Raw genomic sequence first — 20,788 nt, 5'->3', positions numbered from 1 at the left:
AACCCCAGGTCCGTCGTGTTGCCGTCAGCCAGAGTTGCGTTTTGGCGGAAGTTGACAAATCGTGTGGGCGGCCCGATCGCGGGTTTCAGAGTGCTGTTGTGGTATCAAGCTGAGTTGTGGAGGGGGGAAGCGACAATGAAGAGCAAGGAGTATCTAGATGCAACAGCCCATGCGAGTCGACAGAGTGTGGCGTCTCTTAGTTTGGTTTTTAATTTGCTTTGATCCTCGTCGACAATTCGTGGGAGCTGCAGTGGGAGAGGCCAACGGTCCGTTGTGTTTCCGAACTTAAGGTTTCGCCCAGCCAGACGTCAATCTCAACAGGTTAGAGAGAGAGAGAACAGAAAACGCTAGCCGATCTGCCCGAGGAAGAAAAAGGTTCAAAAGCTGGCACCCTGAAACAGAGCGGACCGGAATCGCCGCCCAGCCTCTCTCTCCTCTCACAATTCAGTTGACAGGAGCACATGCGAGTACACGAAAGAGCGGCCGGGGACAGCGCTGGCTGAGCTGGGGCACGCTATTACAGCACAGAATACAGGTACTGTGCCAGGCGAGAGGAACCGTCGACTGGGGGCAATGGCTGGAGGGGATGAAAAGACAGTAAGATCCTCTTCTCGCCAACGATTATCACCCTAGTCGTGTCCACTTCGTCTAGGGCCCGAAGCGGTCGTGGCGGATTGTCTGAACGGCCGAGTCAGGCGTGAGTTATTAGCCGCTTTTTGCGCCCAGGAGAGAATGCAGAACCAACCAGCTACAGCAGGATATAGAAGAGAGGAGGAGCAGAGAAGGAAGAGGCGAGGCGAGGGCTGGCAGAAGAACTAACAACTCGGAGACGGCCCGGAGGGGAGGGGAGGGGAGATGCTGCGATGCCCAAGACACGGGCTCAGGTACGAATCGAGTACAGCATTAGGCACGCATCAGCCTCGAGCTCAGCACGGAAATAGGTACTGTAATGCCCTGCAAGAGCTGCTTAATTCACAATGCGAGGGTTCTCCGTACATGGATGGATGGAGGTGGCATCGCCGTCGTTGGCCTTGCCTCGATCAGTCTTACTACGCACACCTAGCGAGAACCACGCACTCAGCAAATGCATCAGCCCAAGCCTGCATCTGCAGGTTCTATCCTTGTACCTGTACGAAGGAGAAGCACCCGTGTCTTTTTCCTAACCTCGTACTCGCCGTAGCTGCGCCGTCTAGGCACTTGACTTTCCTGCATCGTGAGCTGCTGGGTCCCGCTGCCAGGTTGCATACGAGCGCTTGTTCCAGTAATGCGTCCGTAACGGCGCGCTGGAAGACAATGGAATCCGCCTCCACACCAGGCCAGATATGCGATATGCTTGTACCGCCACCTTGCCCAGGATAAACCGCCATTCTGGGGGGCTCCATGAAAGGAGAGGCCTGGCCTTGACAGCTTCAAGATTAAGGTGGCCCAGGCTTCGGCCGGCTGTCGATGTTTGACGCAGCTAACAATACGCCGTTTCGGCGTGCTAACTCGTTCCAGGCAGCCCTCGAAAGATGGCGAGTGAGCCATTAAGTGTGAAGTGCCGAGTACCACCTTGCCTCGGAATCGGAACTTCTGTACGCTGGTTCCTGGAACCTACGACCACTCCCTGGCTATTATGGCATGATTAAGTACAGGTACAAACTCTGAAAGTACCGACCGGTACTGCTACTAAGATAGCTCCCGTCTGATACCTACAATGCCGTTAGAATTGTATGGGTACAGTAGTGCGCAATAACAAAAAGCAGTGCCTTTACACGGGGGCCATTCCACTTCAACTCTTCTCTCTTGTACAAGCACCCGTCATTGTCCGCTGTGATACGGAATACAAGTAGTACCTACATGTTTCTCAGCGGCCAGCCACAGAGTTGCATGTCTCTCTCCTGCGGTAGGGCTAGCAGCGCGACGGGCTAGAACTTTCAGCTGCTGCCGTGACTGGCTGGGTAAAACGGCAGCGGCACGAGAAGCAGCCAACTGAGCGCTGCAGCACGCGGCCATCCAGGCCGTCAAGCCCATCATAGCGCTCTACCGCCCCGCCTCGGAGGCTAAACGCCTAGCGCTCTGTGGGGCTTCCCAGGTGCTAAAGCGCCCTGCACGGAGCAGCGTTGCGGGCAACTTTAGGTCCCGCGAAGAAAGCACTGGCCAGCTTTGGCCGACAACACAAACGATGCCCAGACCTAGAACAGGCATCAAACACATACAGTATGTCTCGACCTCAATGATCTCTCTTCAGCAGCCTGGGAATCAGCCGTCGCACGCTATTGAACCTCTCCAGGGCTCCAGAGCATGTCTATGCGCAGGCAGTATTACTACTAGGCAGTAGCAGTAAGCCGTACAAAGCTATCCCATGCCATGCACGGAGTATTCGCGGGATTACTGCTGCTCAGCAATGCAGAAACCTGACAAGTGGGCAGATCATCGTCCATGACCACAGGTTTCTGCAAGCGCCCTGCCTTCTAGTCAGTCTTTTCGTTAGAGCCTCGTTCGGCGCCTCCTTGGCTGGAGAGAAGGACTTGACCAGCGCGGAGTTGGGCGGGTCGAGCTTCAGTTCACAGACAGACAGCTCCTCCGCCTCGTTTGGTAGCACTTTGCCGTGCTTCGGCTTCTTGATAGGCCAGATACTCAGCCAGAGGGCGGTGTGCACGCCGGTGCGTTCAACCCGCTAAACCGTTGTTTATCCAAACCTTAGAGCCCAGCAGCTTTGATCCAGCCAATGCCCATGCTCTGATCGCCGCGGCTTAGCCTTACCAGTATCACCTTTGCGGCCGATGACCAAATTTGTGGTCGTCTGCCCGCAATGGAACGTCTTGGCCTCGATGGAGGCCTTTTCATTGGAGAGAATTACGCAAGCGTTGTTGGCCCTACGGAGTATTTGTATGGACAGTAGTGCTGCTACTTCGTATACTCGGCCTGCTATTCGCGCGAATGGGTGTGCATCACCTTTAGCCATGTGAAGAGCGCTCTGCAGGTTGGCACATGCAGCGCAGGCAGTCGAGGCTCCGATTCGGCCACGCACAAGTGCTACTTCTCACGGGCAGAGCCGGCAGTGTCTGAACGGAATACCACCATTGCTTTGCACTCCTTCTTGCACGGAGTTCACATCCATCCATGCTACGATGCAGGGAATGCTGGAGACGGCCCTACCCGCCTCTTACGCCTCGGCAGTCCGCTGACCCTGCCATTGTTGCATGTACTCTGGCTGCTCCTCGACCGAGGATAATACCTCTGCTACAAGGGCAACGTAGAATCGACAAATCTTCGTTGCCAATAATGCCCACTGCCAAATCTGTGGTCCGTCGATGGCGCGACTCTTCCCACGTGGCCGTAAATTGCCGAGCCTCGTGCGGACATTTTCGTGTGGCATCTCCTGTTCTACAAACTACTTGTTCTTACTGATATCAGTAGTCATTCTCCGTTCACACCACGGCTTCATATACACCGAGTCACGGGGCCTCATATGCGCTGCGACGTGAGTGCCGTTGCATCCATTCTTTTAGCTCAGTCTACTGCCAGCGGCAATGGTGGCATTTGCTGCTTACACATGCGAAGGTTGTGGAAGAAATGCTTTGACGCCGAGTCTAGTTTCTTGGATGACATCTTCATGCGTACCGTACCATACAAGTGTGTCAAATGTCAAAAACCTTCCTGGATCCTTCCATGAGCAGGGATCAATCGACTAGGACAGCCCAGCGATAAGGTAGGGCCAGGCGCAACATTCACTCGATTCGGTGCCCCTGCACACTCTCCCTCATGCGGAGCTACAATGCTACACCAAGAACCTTGTGCGAGTACGGCCAGTGCCAAACATCAGCATTTTGAGAGACGACTTCGCAAGTCTTGGCATCCTCCAACCAGCAACCAGGGTTTGAATGCAAGATCCCGCCGGCAACAGGCCTTACCCGTACGAGTTTGCCAAGTTCCCCGAAAAGGCGCGAGAAGGCCTCCATAAAGCTGTTGTCGCTACGCTTTCAGCTAGTGTTGCCCTCTCGCTATTTGATGTGCGATATTGCGTTTTAACTACCATGTAGATTTGGCATGAGTAATTTCCCGGTCGTCTTTTTGGGGGGAGTTTGCTAATCCCGCAGATAAATAAACGGGTCAAACCCGTGTCTTTAACTACTGCCTCTTCTTTGTAACCTCTTTTCTCCTTTCTAGTGGCTTGCGTATACATTTTGAGAACCGAGAAGCGAGGCCCGAGCAGCGAAATGCATACAGTAGGGCACAGGCACCTTCAACCCGGGACGAACGGCTCATGACAATTTCCTAAAAGCCTAAAAGCCGCGTCTCTCGGGCACTGCAACGCCCGGAAGGGGCTTCAGGTTTTATCAGTGCTTAGGTTTATGTATGTAGGTTAAGATTGTCGCAAGTTCCCACTTCAAACGTCATGCTCGATGGCACCACATCAAGCAATTAGTACCTACTACTGCCCTCTCCAGGCAAGGGACCTTGACAGCCAATAGGATATTACAGGATGAGTCAAAACGCCAGCGTTACATGTACGCCACTGTCGCTTGAAACAGCCAAGGCAATGCTGCTGGTTGTTGAGTAATGGGCGAGAATCAAAAAAAGTAGTTGAGACAACCAAATGAATGCATGTATAGAGAGCATATAACGAAGAAAATAAGAGGGCAAACATGAGGAGAAATATGAGCACCACTCCAAAGCAAGTTAAATCACTACTCTTATGCACGTATTATCTGATTGTAGTTGCCGACCATTTTCTAAACGTCTATTCCGTTTTTATCCTCTTGAGTAAATAGACAACTTAAGAAACCCTTAGAGGATACAGCGTAACAGAGGAAGAAAAAAGATGCACCTATTAAACGCCCATTTTAAGTATATTTAATGCAGGATTCATTTATACCAACACAATAACGTACAAGTTGTGAAAAGGCCTCGTAGATATGTAAGTTTCTTCCTTTTTCATAGGTATTTACTGTTGTACATGGTGTATATTCATACACTTTTTGTCCTTTTCTTCTTTTTTGTTCCCGCCCGCTGCCATCAACTACCACAACCGCCATGGTCTATTCCCCCATTGCGTAAATCATGAGCATCATCATATCTTTCCCGTCAGCCAATCCCTCTCCTTGTTTCTGCCCGCGTTTCCATAGCCCGTCACAGGCAGATCGCGCTTCTTCAGCTCCTCCTCAATCACCTTCCAGCGTCCCACGGAGACCTCCTTGTCGATAGGACCAATCTTCCGGTCGTGCACGGTGACATTGGTCAGCTCGTTGAAGGCATTGCGCTTCTCGAGCACTTGGGCTAGTTTCAGTGGCTTGGGATCCTGGGCCGCGAGGGTTAGGATGTGCTTTATGGTGTTGGCGGCTGCGAGCTTGGCGTCTGGAATGAGGGTTCCGGTGAGCTGGTAGAGACGCTTGCGGAGCTATATAATCACATAGAGTTAGCCATAATCATTGACAGTGTCGTTGCCCAGACTCTCATGTATAGGGGATGTGAGTAATGCACCCTCTCATAGATATGATTGAGCCTTCCTCTCCGTATAAGAGTGACATACCGCAAATCTTAATGAGTTATCCAACGCAATGTTCTTCCATGAGGGGTCCCACGACTTGATCATTTCTTTTGCCTCTTCAACAGAAATTTTCTCTGTAGACTCAGCCTCTGGCAATTCGCTCGTCAGAGCCTCAACGACCGATGAAGCATCTCCCTTCAGAGTAGCCTTGCCGTCCTGCACCTCAACCTGCAGAGCCAATGCCTGCTCCAGCTCGTTCCTAGATGCTCCCTCTGACCACTTCTTCGTAGCCCATTCCGAAAAGGCTCCAGTCTGCTGTAGCGCCAGTGCTTCGACAACAGCGCGTCGCAGATAGACCTCCAAGACCTCCTTCTCCACGACCTTTTCCGAGCTGCCGAATCCCCTGAATACACTCTCTTCTCCCCAGTGTCCAGGCTGCTCCCACCACGTGCTCAGCGCGCCAATCTCCTCCAGACCCTCTGCCTCAGTAGCAGGCACATATGTAGGGTCAGATGCCTGCAGCTCCTTCTCGGTAGGCGCCTCGCTCCGCCTGTACGGCAGAGTCAGCCTGGTGTCTCGCACGGCTGCAGGCGTCTTGTCCTGTCGGGGCCGGCTCTCGAGCGCCTCTTCTGGCAGATTCGATTGTGTCTCAGGCTCCATCCTCTGCGTGTAGGGATCAGCAGGGCCGGGCGCCTCGCCCTTCCAGAGCTTTCCTCGGATCCATTCGGTGTTCTTGCCCTGCGAGGGGCTGGTCGTGGAGATGGCGCGGGCAGCGGCAAAAGAAGGTCTGTTTGCGGCGCATTGTGACGGCAGGGACAATTGCAGAGACTGCAGTCTCCGCATCCTCGTTATTCGTGCCATTGGCGAAGTCTGTGCTGGGAAAGCCTGTATGCGGTGCCCCCAAAGCGTCGTCTGTAGATTTTTCTTACAGCGATTTTGGAGAACGGGCTGCAACTTTTCCTTGTAGAACGTGGGGCTGAAGCGTGGCGGCTACAGACCAACCAAAGCGCAGGACGGCCAAGGGGGCCCACCATTGCGACCAGCCTCGCAGCCACTATTTGGTAGAGCTACCACGCCTTCTACTCCGAAGATACAGTGAATGTCGGCTTCCTCCAGTTCATCGCAACAGGCCGCTCTCTCTAGGTGCATCGGTCCGCAAATGCGCCCAGAGTCGCCATGGCGCGAATTCATCTCCTCGTGCTGCTTCTTGCCGCATTCATAGCTCTGGCCTCCGCCTCCTGTAAGTGAACCGCACGCCGCGCAGCTCTGCGCATCGACAGCCCAAGTCCTGACTCTTTTGCCATCAGCCGCGCAGAGATTCTGCAAATGCACATGCTTTAAGAACAGCACCATCATCCCACTCGGCCCGCAGCACCAGTCCGACAGCCGGTCTATTCTCTACGACGCATCCTTCTCTCCCCAAGACCATGTCCCCCGGTCGGCGACGTCGTCATGCTCCGAGTGTACCAAGGCATTTTGCTTGAGTCAAGGGATAGCCTTTTGCAAGGACGCAGAAGAAGATGACGTCGTGACCATGTGCTTCCAGCGCGATAGCAACAAGGACAAGATCATTGTTTGGGGGTTCATCTTTGGGACGCTGGGGCTGCTGGGCTGGGCTGCCTTCAAGAGGGTGCTAGAATGGAGAGAGGCTCGATCAATAGGACGGACAGGCTCCAGTTATGCAGCTGTGGGCAGTGCTACGCGATAGAAGGTATAAAAGTTTAAATGAGATAATTTACAATGCAAAAGAATCATGAATATTTAGTTATTCATTATGAGCAGCAAACTCGACGCATTCAGGCTGCCGACGCGCCAATGTTGTCTGTAAATCAATGCTAATATTCTAAAAAGGCTTTTGTAAGCCATTGCAACTATGGCTGAAGATGACATATACTTTTGATGGTTCCTTCGATGCGCCAATTTTGTGCATTCCACTTGAACGCACTCCTTTAGACCTTGATTCGGCCAAGGATAAAGCCAGCCGCAGCCCGCATAGGCTTTGGGGGTTGTGATACCTCGAAATCAACAAACTCACCCCTATCTTTTCTTTCTTTTTTTTCCTTTTTCCTCCGATTTCCAGTTTGGACTAATCCATACGACACCAGTTGATTTAATCCTCCTCCAAAGTGCTCACCTTAGCCTCCTCGCTCGGCACACCAGAGTTGACCTTTCTTCTGGCGCGGACGGAAGAAGCAAGGTCTTCCAGAACTGTGACGGTGTGCTCCCAGTCGATGCATGCATCGGTGATACTGACGCCACGCTTAAGACCGGCAGGACCCTCTGCAGGAACCTTCTGGTTGCCCGCACCGATGTTGGACTCGATCATGACACCAACAATGGCGCGCTCACCTTCCCGAACCTGGTCGGCAATGACCTTGGCAACCTTGGGCTGGTTGTTGTGGTCCTTCTGGGAGTTGCCTATGATCCCGTTAGTCAAACTAGTTATTCGAATGCTTTCAAATGCAAATCAAGACTTACCGTGAGAGCAGTCGATCATGATGGCCAATTTCTGGCCCTTGTCCGTCAGCATCTTCTTAGCTGCCTGAACACTGTCCTTGTCGAAGTTGGGGCCCTTGCTTCCTCCTCTCAGGATAACGAAACCGTGCTCGTTGCCCTTGGTGCGGGTAATGGCAGCGAGACCCTGTTTTGTGACACCCATGAAGTGGTGCTTGGCGGCAGCAGCGCCAATGGCGTCAATGGCAACGCCAAGGCTGCCATCGGTTCCGTTCTTGAAGCCGATGGGGAAAGACAGGCCGGAGGCAAGCTCACGGTGAAGCTGGGACTCGGTTGTTCGGGCACCGATGGCGCCAACGGAGATACAGTCGGCAAGGAACTGAGGGGAGATGGTGTCGAGCATCTCTGTGGCAATGGGCATGCCATTGGAGGTCAGGTCAACGAAGAGCTTGCGGGAAACGCGTAGGCCCTTGTTGATCTGGAAGGAAGAGTCGATATCAGGGTCGTTGATCAGGCCTTTCCAGCCGACGGTTGTGCGAGGCTTCTCGAGGTAGGCGCGCATGACGATGCAGAGATCGCCGGAGAGCTTCTCGGAGAGCTGCTTGAGACGGCCAGCGTATTCGTGGGCAGCTTCGGGGTCGTGGATGGAGCAGGGGCCGACGACAACCAGTAGTCTGTCGTCCTGGCCCATCACGATATTGGCAGCATCTGTTCGGCCCTTGAGAATGGTCTCGGCGGCAGTGGCGGTCATGGGGATCTCAGAGATCAACAGAGCCGGGGGGATCAAAGGATCCTGACCCAGAACTATAAACGTCTGTTAGCATATCATGATATAAAGCACGAATCCCACTGTTCGCATAGTGCAGTGCCACAGCCAAACTGCCCAAGGCGCAAAAAGCTATTGGCAGTAACATCGGCGCAACATGTGCTAAACATCCACAGGCGCCTTGCAAAGTCCCCAGCCCCACGGCATTCGCCGGGATCGCTGGGTGAAGCTCTCGCAGACTGGAGTAATTGACATTTCGCTTATACGTACTTCTGGTGTCATCTGTAGTGATAGTTGCATCAACGCCGGGCATTTTGTCGTTGGTAGTGTTGCTGTGTGTCAGATGCGACAGGAAAAAAAAAAATTAAGAGATTTGTCTCTTAAGGTGGGGTGTTTTGCGATGTCGGGGTGAGCCAGATGCAATTGTCACTTCACAAAAAGCTAAATGGGGTATAATTTGGACGGCAACGAGGCCAATTTTCAGCGTGATATGTGTGAAAGGAAAAAGAGATTTGATATAAACCAGAGAATATTTCTAGAAGAAAAGACGGCCAAGATAAATACCGTCGCAGAAGTGTCCAATGAGTCAGATTTACCCTTGACAGGTATCTCGGAGCCATGCTGCCTTGCTACCGGCCGTGCTTCGGAGGAGTGGAGTGGTGGATGCGCCGCGACACAGAAAAAGAGAGGGTCCATCCACAATAGCATGGATGTATGTACGTCAGTTTAGCTCCGGGAGTGGTCAATCGACGGCTCGCAATTGGACCAGCGGTTTGCGAGTGATCGCAGCCTCTAGCAACAAAGTTTTTTTTGCTTTTTTTTCTCTTGGGCGCCGTTCGTTTTTTGATGGCTGATCCACGAGTCTAAAAAATACAGCTAGCCATAATGGACGAGAGACTCAATGCTGTTTAGAGCATATGTAGCTAGAAACTAAATGCTATTTTTTCTTTGTTTTTTTCTGTTTCTGGTGCAATTGCCGCTGCTATTCTGGCCCTATTTTCCTTCTTATTCTTACGACTCTTGTGCTGGGCTCTCTCGCAACGAGTCTCTTTACTAACACAGTTATCGATGCTGATCAAGCATCCAGTCTCCAGTGGCCAGCATCATCCTACATGTACGTTCAAGCAGTACACTGCTCGGTAGTAAGCTGACGACGCTGCATGGGATTACTACACACCTTCCGCTCTCGGTCCAGATCTTGCCGCGATGATGTATCCCACTCTAGATGGACGAGCCCTGCATTTGCGAGGTGTTTTCGGTCGTACGGCGGGCCAGCCCGTAACCACCCAGTGCATGAAGTAGAGAGGTGTGATCAGGCAACAGGGCATTACTGGGTATTGTGTATAGCACCAATCCCTCTCGTAAGCATTCCTCCTAGCCCAGCATTCCTACAGGCTGTAATACTCGTAAGCTGGAGCTGCTTTGCTTCTGATAGTGGCATTGCTTCCGAGTGGACTGCTGTCAGCAGCGGGAAGCGGAAGCATGGGGGGGCTAATTGATCACCACATATAGATCCATGTTTATGTCACCCAGCGGGTTCTTCAATCCGGCGCTTGCGGGATCCTCAAAAGACGGTCAGCATTCTATGCTGACTGCTGCCCTGTTTTGCATGTGGTAATACCTCCTAGCAGTAGCAGTACTACCGTTTTAAGGTCTAGATATACTGTTTCTTTACGTGCATTAGATTCTTGCCTATGGGTAGGAATCTCCGATGTGCCTGGCGGCTAAGCTTAGGACACGAAACGCTTCTTACCCTGCAATATGCATGTCAGTTACAAATTCTCCGCGCTACTTAGCAGAAGCGGTAGTAGTAATACTAATCTGGTATTATGAAGAAGAAAAAAATCGATTTTATAAAGCGATAAAAATGGCAGGCTTTTATAGTTGATTGACTTATTTAATCTACCCCTTGCACTCCTTGGTATTTGGTAATATGCTTGCAATGTGATGAGTCTTTGTGATTCATACATAACGTCTCTGTCTTAAAGCTACAAGTTGCGTATAGCGTACCCGGGATGCGCTCTAAGAGGACATGAAACCGGGGATCCGCTGCGCACAGTATAAAATAATCATCGTATTCTGTAATAAAGTATCCGAATAAAATGTACGTGTTGACGTTCAAATTGGTTTCTTCCAATTTTACAATTGATGTAACCGCTGATGTGGGATATTTGCTTCAATCTTTGGCTTATAAGTATCTTTAGAAGGCGTCGAATCATCAATTCCTCTGTGGCGCAATTGGCTAGCGCGTCTGACTGTTAATCAGGAGGTTGGAAGTTCGAGCCTTCCCGGAGGAGATTAGATAAGATCCGATCTTATATTTTTGCTAATTGATCTTTTAAATCTTGACCTTCGTTCTATTTTATCTCTCTCTCTCTTTTTACGTGCCTCCCCTTTATCGAATTACACGTAATGAATGAAGTCAAAAAGCTCGACTATCTTATCAAGATACTGCCCATGTATACACAGAACGCAAAGATTACTACCTAGTAGGTAGATGCGCTGCAGCCCCAACTGCTACACCGCTTCTATGATGTGAGATAGACAGACATAATAGGAACTACTAAGGGACTACGTGCTGTAGACACCGGAACTGAGCTCGAGTGCACGTCTGTTAAGCACAAGTACCACTGCACGGAGCACGCCTCTCGTTAAGTGCATCTTACGCAACTTGGGATGAAAGCCGAGATTTCCCTATTTCCCCAGGTTAGAGAGCAGATCATGCAGATCAGGTTACACACTGATTCCACTAGCACTGCGAACGGTATTTTGCCTGTAGAGATAGTATGGAGATGATGAAGCAGCAGTGAAACAAGTGCCATGGGAGCTCAGCCACACGGTGGCGAAAGGGAAAAATTGAGGAAAAAAAAAAAAAAGAAAAAAATGGAAGAAGAAAAAGAAGAAGAAGAAGAAGAAGAAGAAAAAGAAGAAGAAGAAAAATAGCAAAGGCATTTGACTCGAGCTCAGAATCGAATGTTACAGCACTCTTACGGGTTTGCTGACTGAGCGAGCGATTGACGGCTGCGCGCGCGCCGGAATGGGGTGCATAGTGGGGTTAGGCAGTCACTTACAGAGGGCTGGGCCTCTCTCGGCAGCTCAAGCACCGATTCTGGAGCGCCGCTGTACCGAGCATACGAAGACACTAACTGAAGCCCACCAGTGCTATCTTATCTTTTCCTTGCCAGCAACTTCTCCGCGCCAAAGTTGAATACTTACTTCCATGCTTTTCTGTAATCCAGTCTGCTGTTGTGCGCCGACTCGCTGCTACGGAGAGGCACCAATCGGGAATTCCAGATTCCATAGGCATCTTCAGTCTTTTGCACAAAGGCCGGAAAAGCACCACCACGATTGCCTCTCCCAGCCCCCTGCACACCGATCGATACAGGCCTCTCTCCCCAGCCATCGGTGTTTGCCTGTCTCACATACTACGGGCTGCTACTAGTACAAGCAACAGCAGACCTTACACCGTACCGGAGCACTGCCCGGGGCCAACTGCTCTTCTCTCTTCTCCTCAGCAGCGCCCCCCCTTTTGTATTCTTCCTCCTCTCCCCAGGCCACCGCCACCGGACTTCTATAGATGATCATTGGCGATCCGGCAGTCTAGGCTGAGCTCGGCGGCAGGTGGCAGCGTTTCTCCTTGCGTTCCCCTCACCAGGTCTTCCGATCTCGAGCAGGGCTAGCTCCAAGAGTGGAAGAACTGTCTTGCCTCAGCTAAAGCCCCCAAGCATCTCCCCAAGCCACCACCTTTTCTTATTATTGTTTTTATTTTTTATTTTTTGAAATCAGGCATTCGCTATTGCACAAGCCACAGTCGCCGCCTTCTGTACGACTGTGCCGTTGTCGAGGGCTCACTGCTCCGTAGAATCCCAGGGGCGTCTTGTGGTAGCCAAGGCGGCGGTCACCCACCTGTCACTTCTGCTGTATTTCGTCTTGCCTGATAGCTCCGTCATTGGATACAGGTACTCCGTCACCGCGCATCGTTTTCGTTATCTTTTTCTGTTCTACATATTATACCCCAGATCACGCACATTGCGATTGCGTAGGGCCACTGCAATGTTTGATACACAAAGCTACATGGACGTGTCCGAGTCTAGCCGGAAGCGTGGCCGAGATAGTGAGGGAGAGGTGGACGGTATCTCCATGGGTCTGGAGGAGCACCGTAGCGTGAGTCCCAGCAGAGAGATGCTTTAAACAGCCTGCGAGGTATGCTAACTGGTGGTGTAGAAACGACTTCAATGCCTTCCTCTTCGAACCTCGCCAAGGTCGTCGCAGCAGTGGCCGTCCGTATCGTCTGTGGGCTCCATCGGCCTCGAATCCGACGGCAAGGCCACACAGCTACTGTTTTCTCGCTGGTCACATTCGTCCATGGGAAGTTCTGGCTCTCACGATGATACCGAAGTGAACATGATGAGCTCTAATCGGATGCCAACACCAATACAGCCCAGCTTCGCTGCGCAGGTGCGTGGTCAGCAGAACGAGTGGGCTGGCCCCGGGCCTGTTGTCACGACGCTTAATGGGGTTATCAACATGGGCCACCACCCCGCGGGCTTCTCAGACGACCAGTCTGTGCCTCGTGTAATGTCGGGCCTGGAAGACTGGCAAGCTGCGCAAAACCACCGAAGACTACCGTCACCGATTTCCGAAGTGGAAGACAACGCGCTGGATCAGGATTTCGGTGAGAGCAGTATGATGGTGGATGATGGCATGGGCGTAACCATGGATGCCTCCATAGTGCTACCGCCGTCGCCGTCACGCGCCATGGATCACCCTAACGCCATGATGGACATTGAATCACCGCCGCGCTCGCACTTACACGGAGCTGACAGTGAGGGCGATGCCCATTCACCCAGCCCTGCTCGCAGAGGTCATATGCGAAGCAAGCATACCATTGACAGTTGGACATGGCAACCCGGAATGAAAAAGAGCTTTAGCATTGGGTACCGAGCCGATTGCGAGAAGTGCAGACTCAAAGTGCCTGGGCACTTCAACCACATCGTCATCTCATAGCAGGGGAAGACAAAAGTCATCAACCCCAAGTCTGACCCAGCCTTGTGGGATGCCGCCATCAGACCCCTCAACTGGCAGGAAAAGCGACGGCAGCTGACTGAGACCTCTGACCGGAGCCAATGTGCTAGACACCCTGCATTCAAGTGTACAGAGAAGCACACCTTGCCAAATCGTTGCTCGATGTTGTCGGCCTCAATGCTGGGGCAGACCGCTTCTTCGCTGTGTGACAGGGCCGGGAACTTTTTCTGGAAGCGCCAACGACTAATGGTCGATTGTGATATCCAGGGTCACATTATATAATTTCTTTTGTTTTTACTTTGTTTTCTTTGCGATCATCACATTCTATCGGAGTTTGACGGACGGCCAAGTTTTGCGACGCACTCATTGATATCACGCATCGACATTTGCATTGTGTTATAAAAAAAAGAGAAAAGAGAAATTCTGGTTGGGTTAGCGATATGCACACCCCTAGAGAAGCGTTTATTGAGGAAGCGATTGCTAGGTATAGCAGTCTATAAATATTCTTATTTTTGGGGCGCAGCATTGGTAAACATTGGGGTCAGGCATTTTACATTATGAGAAGCGACTCACCATCCTTCATATCCATGACATACTTAATAACAGCAAACACTCTCCTTATACATATAAATATAAATGTTTACTTTTTAGTTTCCTCTTAAAGTACAATACATCTCTTTGTTAGTTCTGCGTGTCCAACAGATTCAGATGCATATGATATAGTAGTTGGGAGGTGTATCTCCTTATATAATACATACAACAAAAATGACTCCCAACTCCATCTAGTGCAAGCCATGCAGTTATGATACACGGGCTGCTGCCCTCCTTACCCAAGTGATATATGACATAATTTTACGTTTTCCCTCCCTCTCTCGCCCACCTTTTTTTGTTATCGCTTTATATGTAGCTCACCACCAGCCCTTCTTCTTAGATTCCGTAGAGGAGCTTCCGGTTTCCAGGGCAGGGACATTTAGCTGATTCTCTTTCTCTTGCTCCCACGCTGACTGAACAGCACTAGAAGCGGTGGTGCTCGCCTCGTTCTTCTTGCTGTCACTGCCTCCCCAGATGTAGCCCAGGATACCCTTGCCCTTGCTCTCCGTCACCTGCTGGCCGCCCTCAAAGGCAGACTTGACGTGCTCCTCGAAATGCGTTCGGTGCTCGGGCGGGGACAGGAGGGACGGCAGCTTGATGCCTTTCTCCTCGGCTTCTCGGTTGGCCTCCTCGACGAGAAGGATCTGCTCTTCTGTGGCGTCGCCCTTGAGGTAGGCGATACGGGCGGTGGCGAGCTCGTCGGCCTCGAACTTCTTCTGGGCCTCTATCCATTCGGCGCGGCGGGCGCGGTTGTAGCGCAGCATGTCCCATACTGAGTACACGCTGACGACACCGGCGACGACTAATTATATCGCTCTGTTAGTTTTTCCTTCCTTTCCTCTTCATCATTCCCAAAGAGTTATGTTTTGAGCTTTGGGATCCAGCTGCAGGCTCCAAACGAACGCACCTGAGAACATGACGAGCCCCCCCACCGTCCACCTGTGCGCCACATCGAAAAACCGCCTTGATGCGTCAATCACTCTGTCCGTCCTGCTGATCTGGGCCTTTTGCGCTGCCAGATGGGCCTGCCTCAATCGCTTTACTCGCTGCTCGGGCGTCTCGCCGGGGATTCTCATGGTCCTGGGCGCGGCGGCGGCAGAAGTGGCAGATTTCGATGTGGCGTGGGGTATAGTAGAGGTGAACCTGGTGGCGTCCTTGACGCTCCGGGATCCCATGCGGGATGCCATTTTTTTTTCTTTCGAAGGGGAGGAATTGAGTAAAAGAAGATTGCGTGAAAATTAAGAGCCTCTTTCAGTGACTGTGGTTAGAGCAACAGTCTGAGAGGGATCGGCGAAGGAGGGGGAATTGGTGGGAAGAGGGATGATTTGGGAAAAAGAGAGATTTTGCTGATCTCGGAAATGGATCGTTTCCGTGAGATTTTTTGAATGAGGTGCAAAGCATGGAAGACCGAGCAAAGTGGAATTCGGCGCTTATGATTGGTGCGGGATAATCCCGGGCATCGAGAAATGGGCTGTTTTTTTTTTTCTTCTTGGAGAAGAATGAGGAGAATTGGTGCTAGGGACGATAAGCTACTAAGCTTCTCGTTGATACCTGCATACGTACTCCGTACAAAGTAGGCTAATAGACTACTTGCGGATGAAGCTTTGTATTGTGGCAATGGGCAGATTGGACATTGGAAAATTACTGCGCGAGTATAATTGGCTGATATTCATGGGATGGGAGAGTTGACCGTTGTACTAGGTATGCAGTTTTCCACCTCGTCTCTTGAAATGGTTGTCTTTTCATATCAAAACTTGCGTATCATGCAAAACCTCCCTGCGAAATAGCTAATGGAAGCAACTTTCTCTGCATGTACTCCGTACAGACGTTACTACTGAGCAAGGTACATACCCGTTCCTTTATGTGATGTCTCAACTTATGGCGTAAAATTTCCACACGCGCCTACAATAATTCTGCAGTGACGCGTTCTGCCTATGTGTCCCGTGACTCCATCGTCATCTTTTTTACTCTACGGAATCATCTTCTTCATGCGCCTGCATATAGCAGCCGTCACAATGAAAACGGAGTGGATATATCAAAAATTGCGCCTCCCATGGCCCCGAAGGACAATGGAGCAAGGAACGACTCCGCGCTGTGCAATGCAGGCCTTCCCAACTGAATACCCCGAATCTTGAACTGGGGTATTCGAAACAAGGTAAGTATGAAGAAGAAAAGAAGAAAAACAAGTAAAATGGTGGCAGCGTCGACGGCACTTTATAGCTTCGAACGGATGCCTGGCGCCAAAATGTTCCCTCTAAGGCATCAAGGCGCTAACAATTTTTAAGCGGAGCACGTGATTGAGATTCATTTTTGGTGCGCGGCAGGGCATGTCCCCAACGAGGTACGTATCTGTGGTAGGGCACGAAAACCCTTTGACGAATTTGACGAGCCTCATCCTCCGAAATCTCAACGCCTACCGAACAACGAGCATCAGAGTCCACGTTGATCGCAAGCAGACACAATGGTATGGATAGATGCCCCCCAATGGAGCATGTTGGATTGCTTGATTTCATTCAAGTTACTGACTTTTTATTTTCAAACAGGCGATCAAGCACAACCAGACCCTTATCAGCAACCGTGAGCATCTCCCCGACTAGGAAAAAAAAAGAAGACGAAACGGCGATACGAGCAATGATGAACGGCGACTGACATGTTCCCACAGACTTCCGCAAGGATTGGCAGCGACGGGTTCGCACTCACTTCGACCAGGTACGCGATTCTTGAAACCCAAAAGATTGAAAAAAAAAAAAAAGTTGCGACATAGGCAAAAGTTGGACCATTTGGATACGAGATATTGACTTGTGATTTTTTCTTCTCGAATAGCCCGGCCGCAAGACCCGGAGACGTACTGCTCGTCAGGCCAAGGCTGCTGCTCTGGCTCCCCGCCCCGTCGACAAGCTCCGACCTGTTGTGCGATGCCCTACCATCAAGTATAACCGACGGGTCCGTGCCGGTCGTGGTTTCACCCTCACCGAGCTCAAGGTACGAATTGATTGCGCCATTCCCATTTTCAGTCCCCTGGCCTCGCAGGGACAAGACAAACCAGTCTCTTGGAGGCCATGGGATCGAAAAACCGAAAGAGACGAAAACGAGTGATGAGGTTTATTTTTTTTTGGTTCTAACAAATCCTACAGGAGGCCGGTATCTCCAAGTCCCTGGCTCCCACCATCGGTATCTCTGTCGACTTCCGCCGACAGAACCTGAGCGAGGAGAGCCTTGCCGCCAACGTCGCCCGCCTCAAGGCCTACAAGGAGCGCCTCATCCTCCTCCCCCGCAAGTCCAACGCCCCCAAGAAGGGTGACACCAAGACCGACGTCTCCAAGCTCGACAAGGTCTCCTCCATCGCCTCCGCTCTGCCTATTGCCCACGTCTCCGCTGGTGTCTCTGAGATCAAGAAGAGCGAGATCCCCGCTGCCGTCGAGGGTGGTGCCTACACCAAGCTGCGCGTTGCCCGAAGCAACGCCAGATACCAGGGTGCTCGTGAGAAGCGTGCTCGCGACAAGGCCGAGGCCGAGACTGCCAAGAAATAAACTTTGTCAACAAAAGGGAAACTGGTGTTTTAAGGGTTTTTTGCTCTTTGCGTCTCTTATCGGGAAGTGTGTGGCAAAGGTTCGGTTTTCGAGGCTTTGATATGGAAGTGCTGGGCCGTGGGTACGGGAGGAATATTATATGCTCTTTAGGTCCCCAGGTCAAAGAATTATTTGCATGATCAACCGACCCTGTCCTGTACACACTTAAAAAGATGAAATTAGGGTCAAATGGCAGCATTTTAAATACGCACATAAGGCATACGTAGTCTCTTAATTCCGTGAAAAAAATGTTTGCGTCTATTTTCTTTTTTTTTTTTTTTTTTTTTTTTTTTTTGGTTTAAACCGTGTTCATTGTTCAATTGGCTTTATAATGGCTATGTGCACTATGAATGGTCTGACAAAAAAAGGAACAACGTACTAAGAAGTTCATCCAGGTATAGGACGCATTAGGTATATATATATGTATGTATGTATATATGTATAGACGCCTATATGTTGCTACAGCCCACCCTTCTTTCTTATATAGACGCTTATCCAAGACAACCAAAAAAAGAAAAGGTTAAATTAGTACATATATATATATATATCCACTGTATCTCTTCTTCTTTTAGCTGCGGTAGACATAGTTCCATCAAGTTCACAATGTTGCTGCCTTTTGTGCCGCCACAATCTCCGTGCCCTCCTTGACCAGATCTTGCAGGATGCTCAGCCTCAAACCAGGTAGTTGGTTGCCCCACGTCCGGAGAAGTTCCGTGCACATCACCAGGGCGTTCTCCCGATCCACTCGGATCATGCTCTCCCGCTGTTTAGGATCTGCCTGCTGAGGCTCGAGTCCCAGACCATCTGCCATCGACGTGATCTGGCCGTCAGGAGCTGAAGCAGAAGACAACGCCCCCTCGATATCATCGCCACCTCCAACGTCGCTGAGGGGAGTTTCTCTCCCAGTGATGGCTTTGATGAGCTCTGTCATGGTGTTGTGAATTTGAAGTAGCGTGATGATGACGCGACTGCCCTCCTTGGACCGACACATGAGAGCGAAGATGAACCACGCTTCCGAGCGAAGAGACGGCCATTTCTGCTGGCTGATCAAGAACGAAAGAACCCTAGCGACGTCATGTTTGCTATAAAAGTACTCCAGTCGCTGACTTTCAGCATCTGCAGGGCCGCCGGACGAGTCTGCTTCGATTTCGACAACCGGAGGCTCCCAGTCCGGCAACAAAGGCGCAACCGGGTTGGAGTGAAGCACACGACATATGGCAGCGACAGCCCGGGCGGCTTCAAGCCTCGTGGGCTCGGCATCGGAGCGCTCGTATAGTGCAATAATGCCGTGGACGCTTGAGCGTTCGCGCGCTGGGCTGGCCGGGTCTGCGCTCAGGGGGCACACACGCGGGCAACGTTGGGCGGACAGTTGACGACCAGCAGTCGGGTCAGAGACACGGCGGTGAACTGCACCTGGGGGGAAGTATCCAGGCTAAGCAGTCTCGGTATGCAGCCCACGTCCAGCAGACTGCCGAGAAGCGGCTTGTTCTGGGCTGGGATGGCCAGATTTTTCAAGAAGGACATGGCGGAGTGAAGGAGCTGCGCGTCGGCGATTTCGGGGTTCGAAAGGAGTCTCATCAAAGGGGTATGCGCGAAATGGATTTGAACAAGAGCTGTGGAAACTTCATCAGAGCGGGAGAGATTGCCCAGAGCGAGGCAGCCCGCGGTCTGCAGCTGCGGGTTGGAGCTCTGAAGCCAAGCGAGAAAGGTTTGTGCAACTTGGCTCTGCAACGGATGGCACGAAACAAACAGGTCGTTGCCCGTGATGTCTGCCAGAGCGTTGAGGAGGGCGGCGTAGAGCTTCTTCAGGGCCGCTGCCGTGTCGGCGTCATCAACCTGGATCATATTAAAGTGAGTATGCGCGTGGTAAAACGTGGAAAGGAAAAGCTGCAGCAGAGGGCCCTGGATTAAAGCAGCTTGGAATTTCTCATCGGAGAGGTAAGCAGCCGCCACGGTGACAAGAGATATGAAGTCGTCGAGGTCGTCTCGTGACGGCACGCTCGTGGCCAGCTTGAGGGCAACTTCAACGGTATTCGGGCTTGCGCGGCTTGTTTCGCCCTCTTGAGAAGTGAGCAAGATGAGGATTTTGCAGAAATAGGGGATGAAGACAACGAAGTTGGCAAGGTTTGGGGAGCACAAGAGAGCGATGAGGCGTTGGTTGAGATTGGCCTCTGAAGCGGCCAGCTGTGCAGGCTCTTTGCAGTGACATGTTAGTTGTTTTGGCCGTCACGCAACGGGGTTGAGGAGTTTATCGGTCTCACCATAGTCAACAAGAATGTTGAAAAGCACGGGGATGGTGAAGGGTATCAGGCTCTCGTCCTGCAGGTGGGTTAAGATGGTGGCCAAGTGGTTTCCCTGGATGACCCTCGCGCGATTCACGTCTGTATCTGCACAAGAGTTTCCAACCAGTCGCAGTATATGGATCTGCAGGCCCTGTTTTAGGCCATCACGAGCGAGGACGCGGAGGAAGAACTCCAAGATATTTGAGTCGCCAAAAGGGACCCGCCAGGCAACTATAACGACGCAGGTATCAAGTCAGTCGGTGGCCGCTATGCTGTTGAAACTCGTGTTGAAGCTTGAATATCCCGAAGCTCTTATACTGGCTTCGATAGCCACTCACCATCTCTGCTGCCGTCGCCTAGCTTCTCGACCATGAGCTCTATCTCCTCAGAGCCAGAGGCCCATACTTCTCGACAGGCTGCCAGCACAGGCACCAGCAACTCAGTTCGCCTCTGGGTGGCGCCCGCGGTTTCTGTAGACTCATCATACTTGTCAGGAGAGACTTGACTGCCCTCTCGCTGCAGCATGTCCTCAATCTCCCTGGGCGACATGATTGCTGTCGAATTTGCTAGTTTCCCAAACTAAACAACACGCTATTGGGCCGTCTCGAGCTTTCAAATAATGCGATAG

General features: G+C 51.5%; 8 protein-coding genes and 1 non-coding gene across 9 annotated transcripts; 4 read left to right on the top strand and 5 right to left on the bottom strand.

The window, feature by feature from the left end:
* Positions 1-4,821: 4,821 nt before the first annotated feature.
* On the bottom strand, positions 4,822-6,391 carry TrAFT101_002943 (uncharacterized protein). The gene is made up of 2 exons (XM_024902352.2): positions 5,516-6,391; positions 4,822-5,383 (listed from the first exon to the last, which is right to left on the bottom strand). Exons 1-2 carry the CDS (start codon positions 6,332-6,334, stop codon positions 5,057-5,059), a joined length of 1,146 nt encoding a protein of 381 aa, XP_024764057.1. The 5' UTR covers positions 6,335-6,391; the 3' UTR covers positions 4,822-5,056.
* Positions 6,255-7,383, top strand: TrAFT101_002942 (uncharacterized protein). Its single transcript, XM_024910523.2, has 2 exons — positions 6,255-6,713; positions 6,781-7,383. Exons 1-2 carry the CDS (start codon positions 6,650-6,652, stop codon positions 7,179-7,181), a joined length of 465 nt encoding a protein of 154 aa, XP_024764056.1. The 5' UTR covers positions 6,255-6,649; the 3' UTR covers positions 7,182-7,383.
* Positions 7,163-9,205, bottom strand: ARO4 (3-deoxy-7-phosphoheptulonate synthase). Its single transcript, XM_024907637.2, has 3 exons — positions 8,964-9,205; positions 7,952-8,731; positions 7,163-7,891 (listed from the first exon to the last, which is right to left on the bottom strand). Exons 1-3 carry the CDS (start codon positions 9,004-9,006, stop codon positions 7,584-7,586), a joined length of 1,131 nt encoding a protein of 376 aa, XP_024764055.2. The 5' UTR covers positions 9,007-9,205; the 3' UTR covers positions 7,163-7,583.
* Positions 9,206-10,916: 1,711 nt separating this feature from the next.
* Positions 10,917-10,990, top strand: TrAFT101_002940. Its single transcript has one exon. It is a non-coding gene; the product is annotated as a tRNA-Asn (tRNA).
* A 1,756-nt stretch (positions 10,991-12,746) lies between these two features.
* TrAFT101_002939 (uncharacterized protein) lies at positions 12,747-13,700 on the top strand (the record flags this gene model as incomplete). The annotated part of the gene is made up of 2 exons (XM_024899354.2): positions 12,747-12,857; positions 12,918-13,700. The coding sequence occupies 2 exons, from the start codon at positions 12,747-12,749 to the stop codon at positions 13,698-13,700; spliced, it is 894 nt and encodes a 297-aa protein (XP_024764054.2).
* Positions 13,701-14,255: 555 nt separating this feature from the next.
* On the bottom strand, positions 14,256-15,659 carry TrAFT101_002938 (uncharacterized protein). The gene is made up of 2 exons (XM_024906107.2): positions 15,217-15,659; positions 14,256-15,111 (listed from the first exon to the last, which is right to left on the bottom strand). The coding sequence occupies exons 1-2, from the start codon at positions 15,494-15,496 to the stop codon at positions 14,627-14,629; spliced, it is 765 nt and encodes a 254-aa protein (XP_024764053.1). The 5' UTR covers positions 15,497-15,659; the 3' UTR covers positions 14,256-14,626.
* A 1,033-nt stretch (positions 15,660-16,692) lies between these two features.
* TrAFT101_002937 (60S ribosomal protein eL13) lies at positions 16,693-18,143 on the top strand. The gene is made up of 5 exons (XM_024907636.2): positions 16,693-16,773; positions 16,853-16,886; positions 16,972-17,018; positions 17,133-17,291; positions 17,444-18,143. Exons 1-5 carry the CDS (start codon positions 16,771-16,773, stop codon positions 17,837-17,839), a joined length of 639 nt encoding a protein of 212 aa, XP_024764052.1. The 5' UTR covers positions 16,693-16,770; the 3' UTR covers positions 17,840-18,143.
* Positions 18,144-18,476: 333 nt separating this feature from the next.
* TrAFT101_002936 (uncharacterized protein) lies at positions 18,477-18,869 on the bottom strand (the record flags this gene model as incomplete). Its single annotated transcript, XM_066126744.1, has 1 exon — positions 18,477-18,869. One exon carries the CDS (start codon positions 18,867-18,869, stop codon positions 18,477-18,479), a length of 393 nt encoding a protein of 130 aa, XP_065982851.1.
* A 341-nt stretch (positions 18,870-19,210) lies between these two features.
* Positions 19,211-20,709, bottom strand: TrAFT101_002935 (uncharacterized protein; the record flags this gene model as incomplete). The annotated part of the gene is made up of 3 exons (XM_024899357.2): positions 19,211-20,073; positions 20,140-20,391; positions 20,499-20,709. The coding sequence occupies 3 exons, from the start codon at positions 20,707-20,709 to the stop codon at positions 19,211-19,213; spliced, it is 1,326 nt and encodes a 441-aa protein (XP_024764051.2).
* Positions 20,710-20,788: the final 79 nt, after the last annotated feature.

The sequence above is a fragment of the Trichoderma asperellum genome, chromosome 2 (assembly GCF_020647865.1).
Source record: "Trichoderma asperellum chromosome 2, complete sequence".
NCBI classification, from domain to species: Eukaryota; Fungi; Ascomycota; class Sordariomycetes; order Hypocreales; family Hypocreaceae; genus Trichoderma; species Trichoderma asperellum.
The sequence above is the reverse complement of the archived record's forward strand: the minus strand, read 5'-3'. Positions and strand labels throughout refer to the sequence as shown.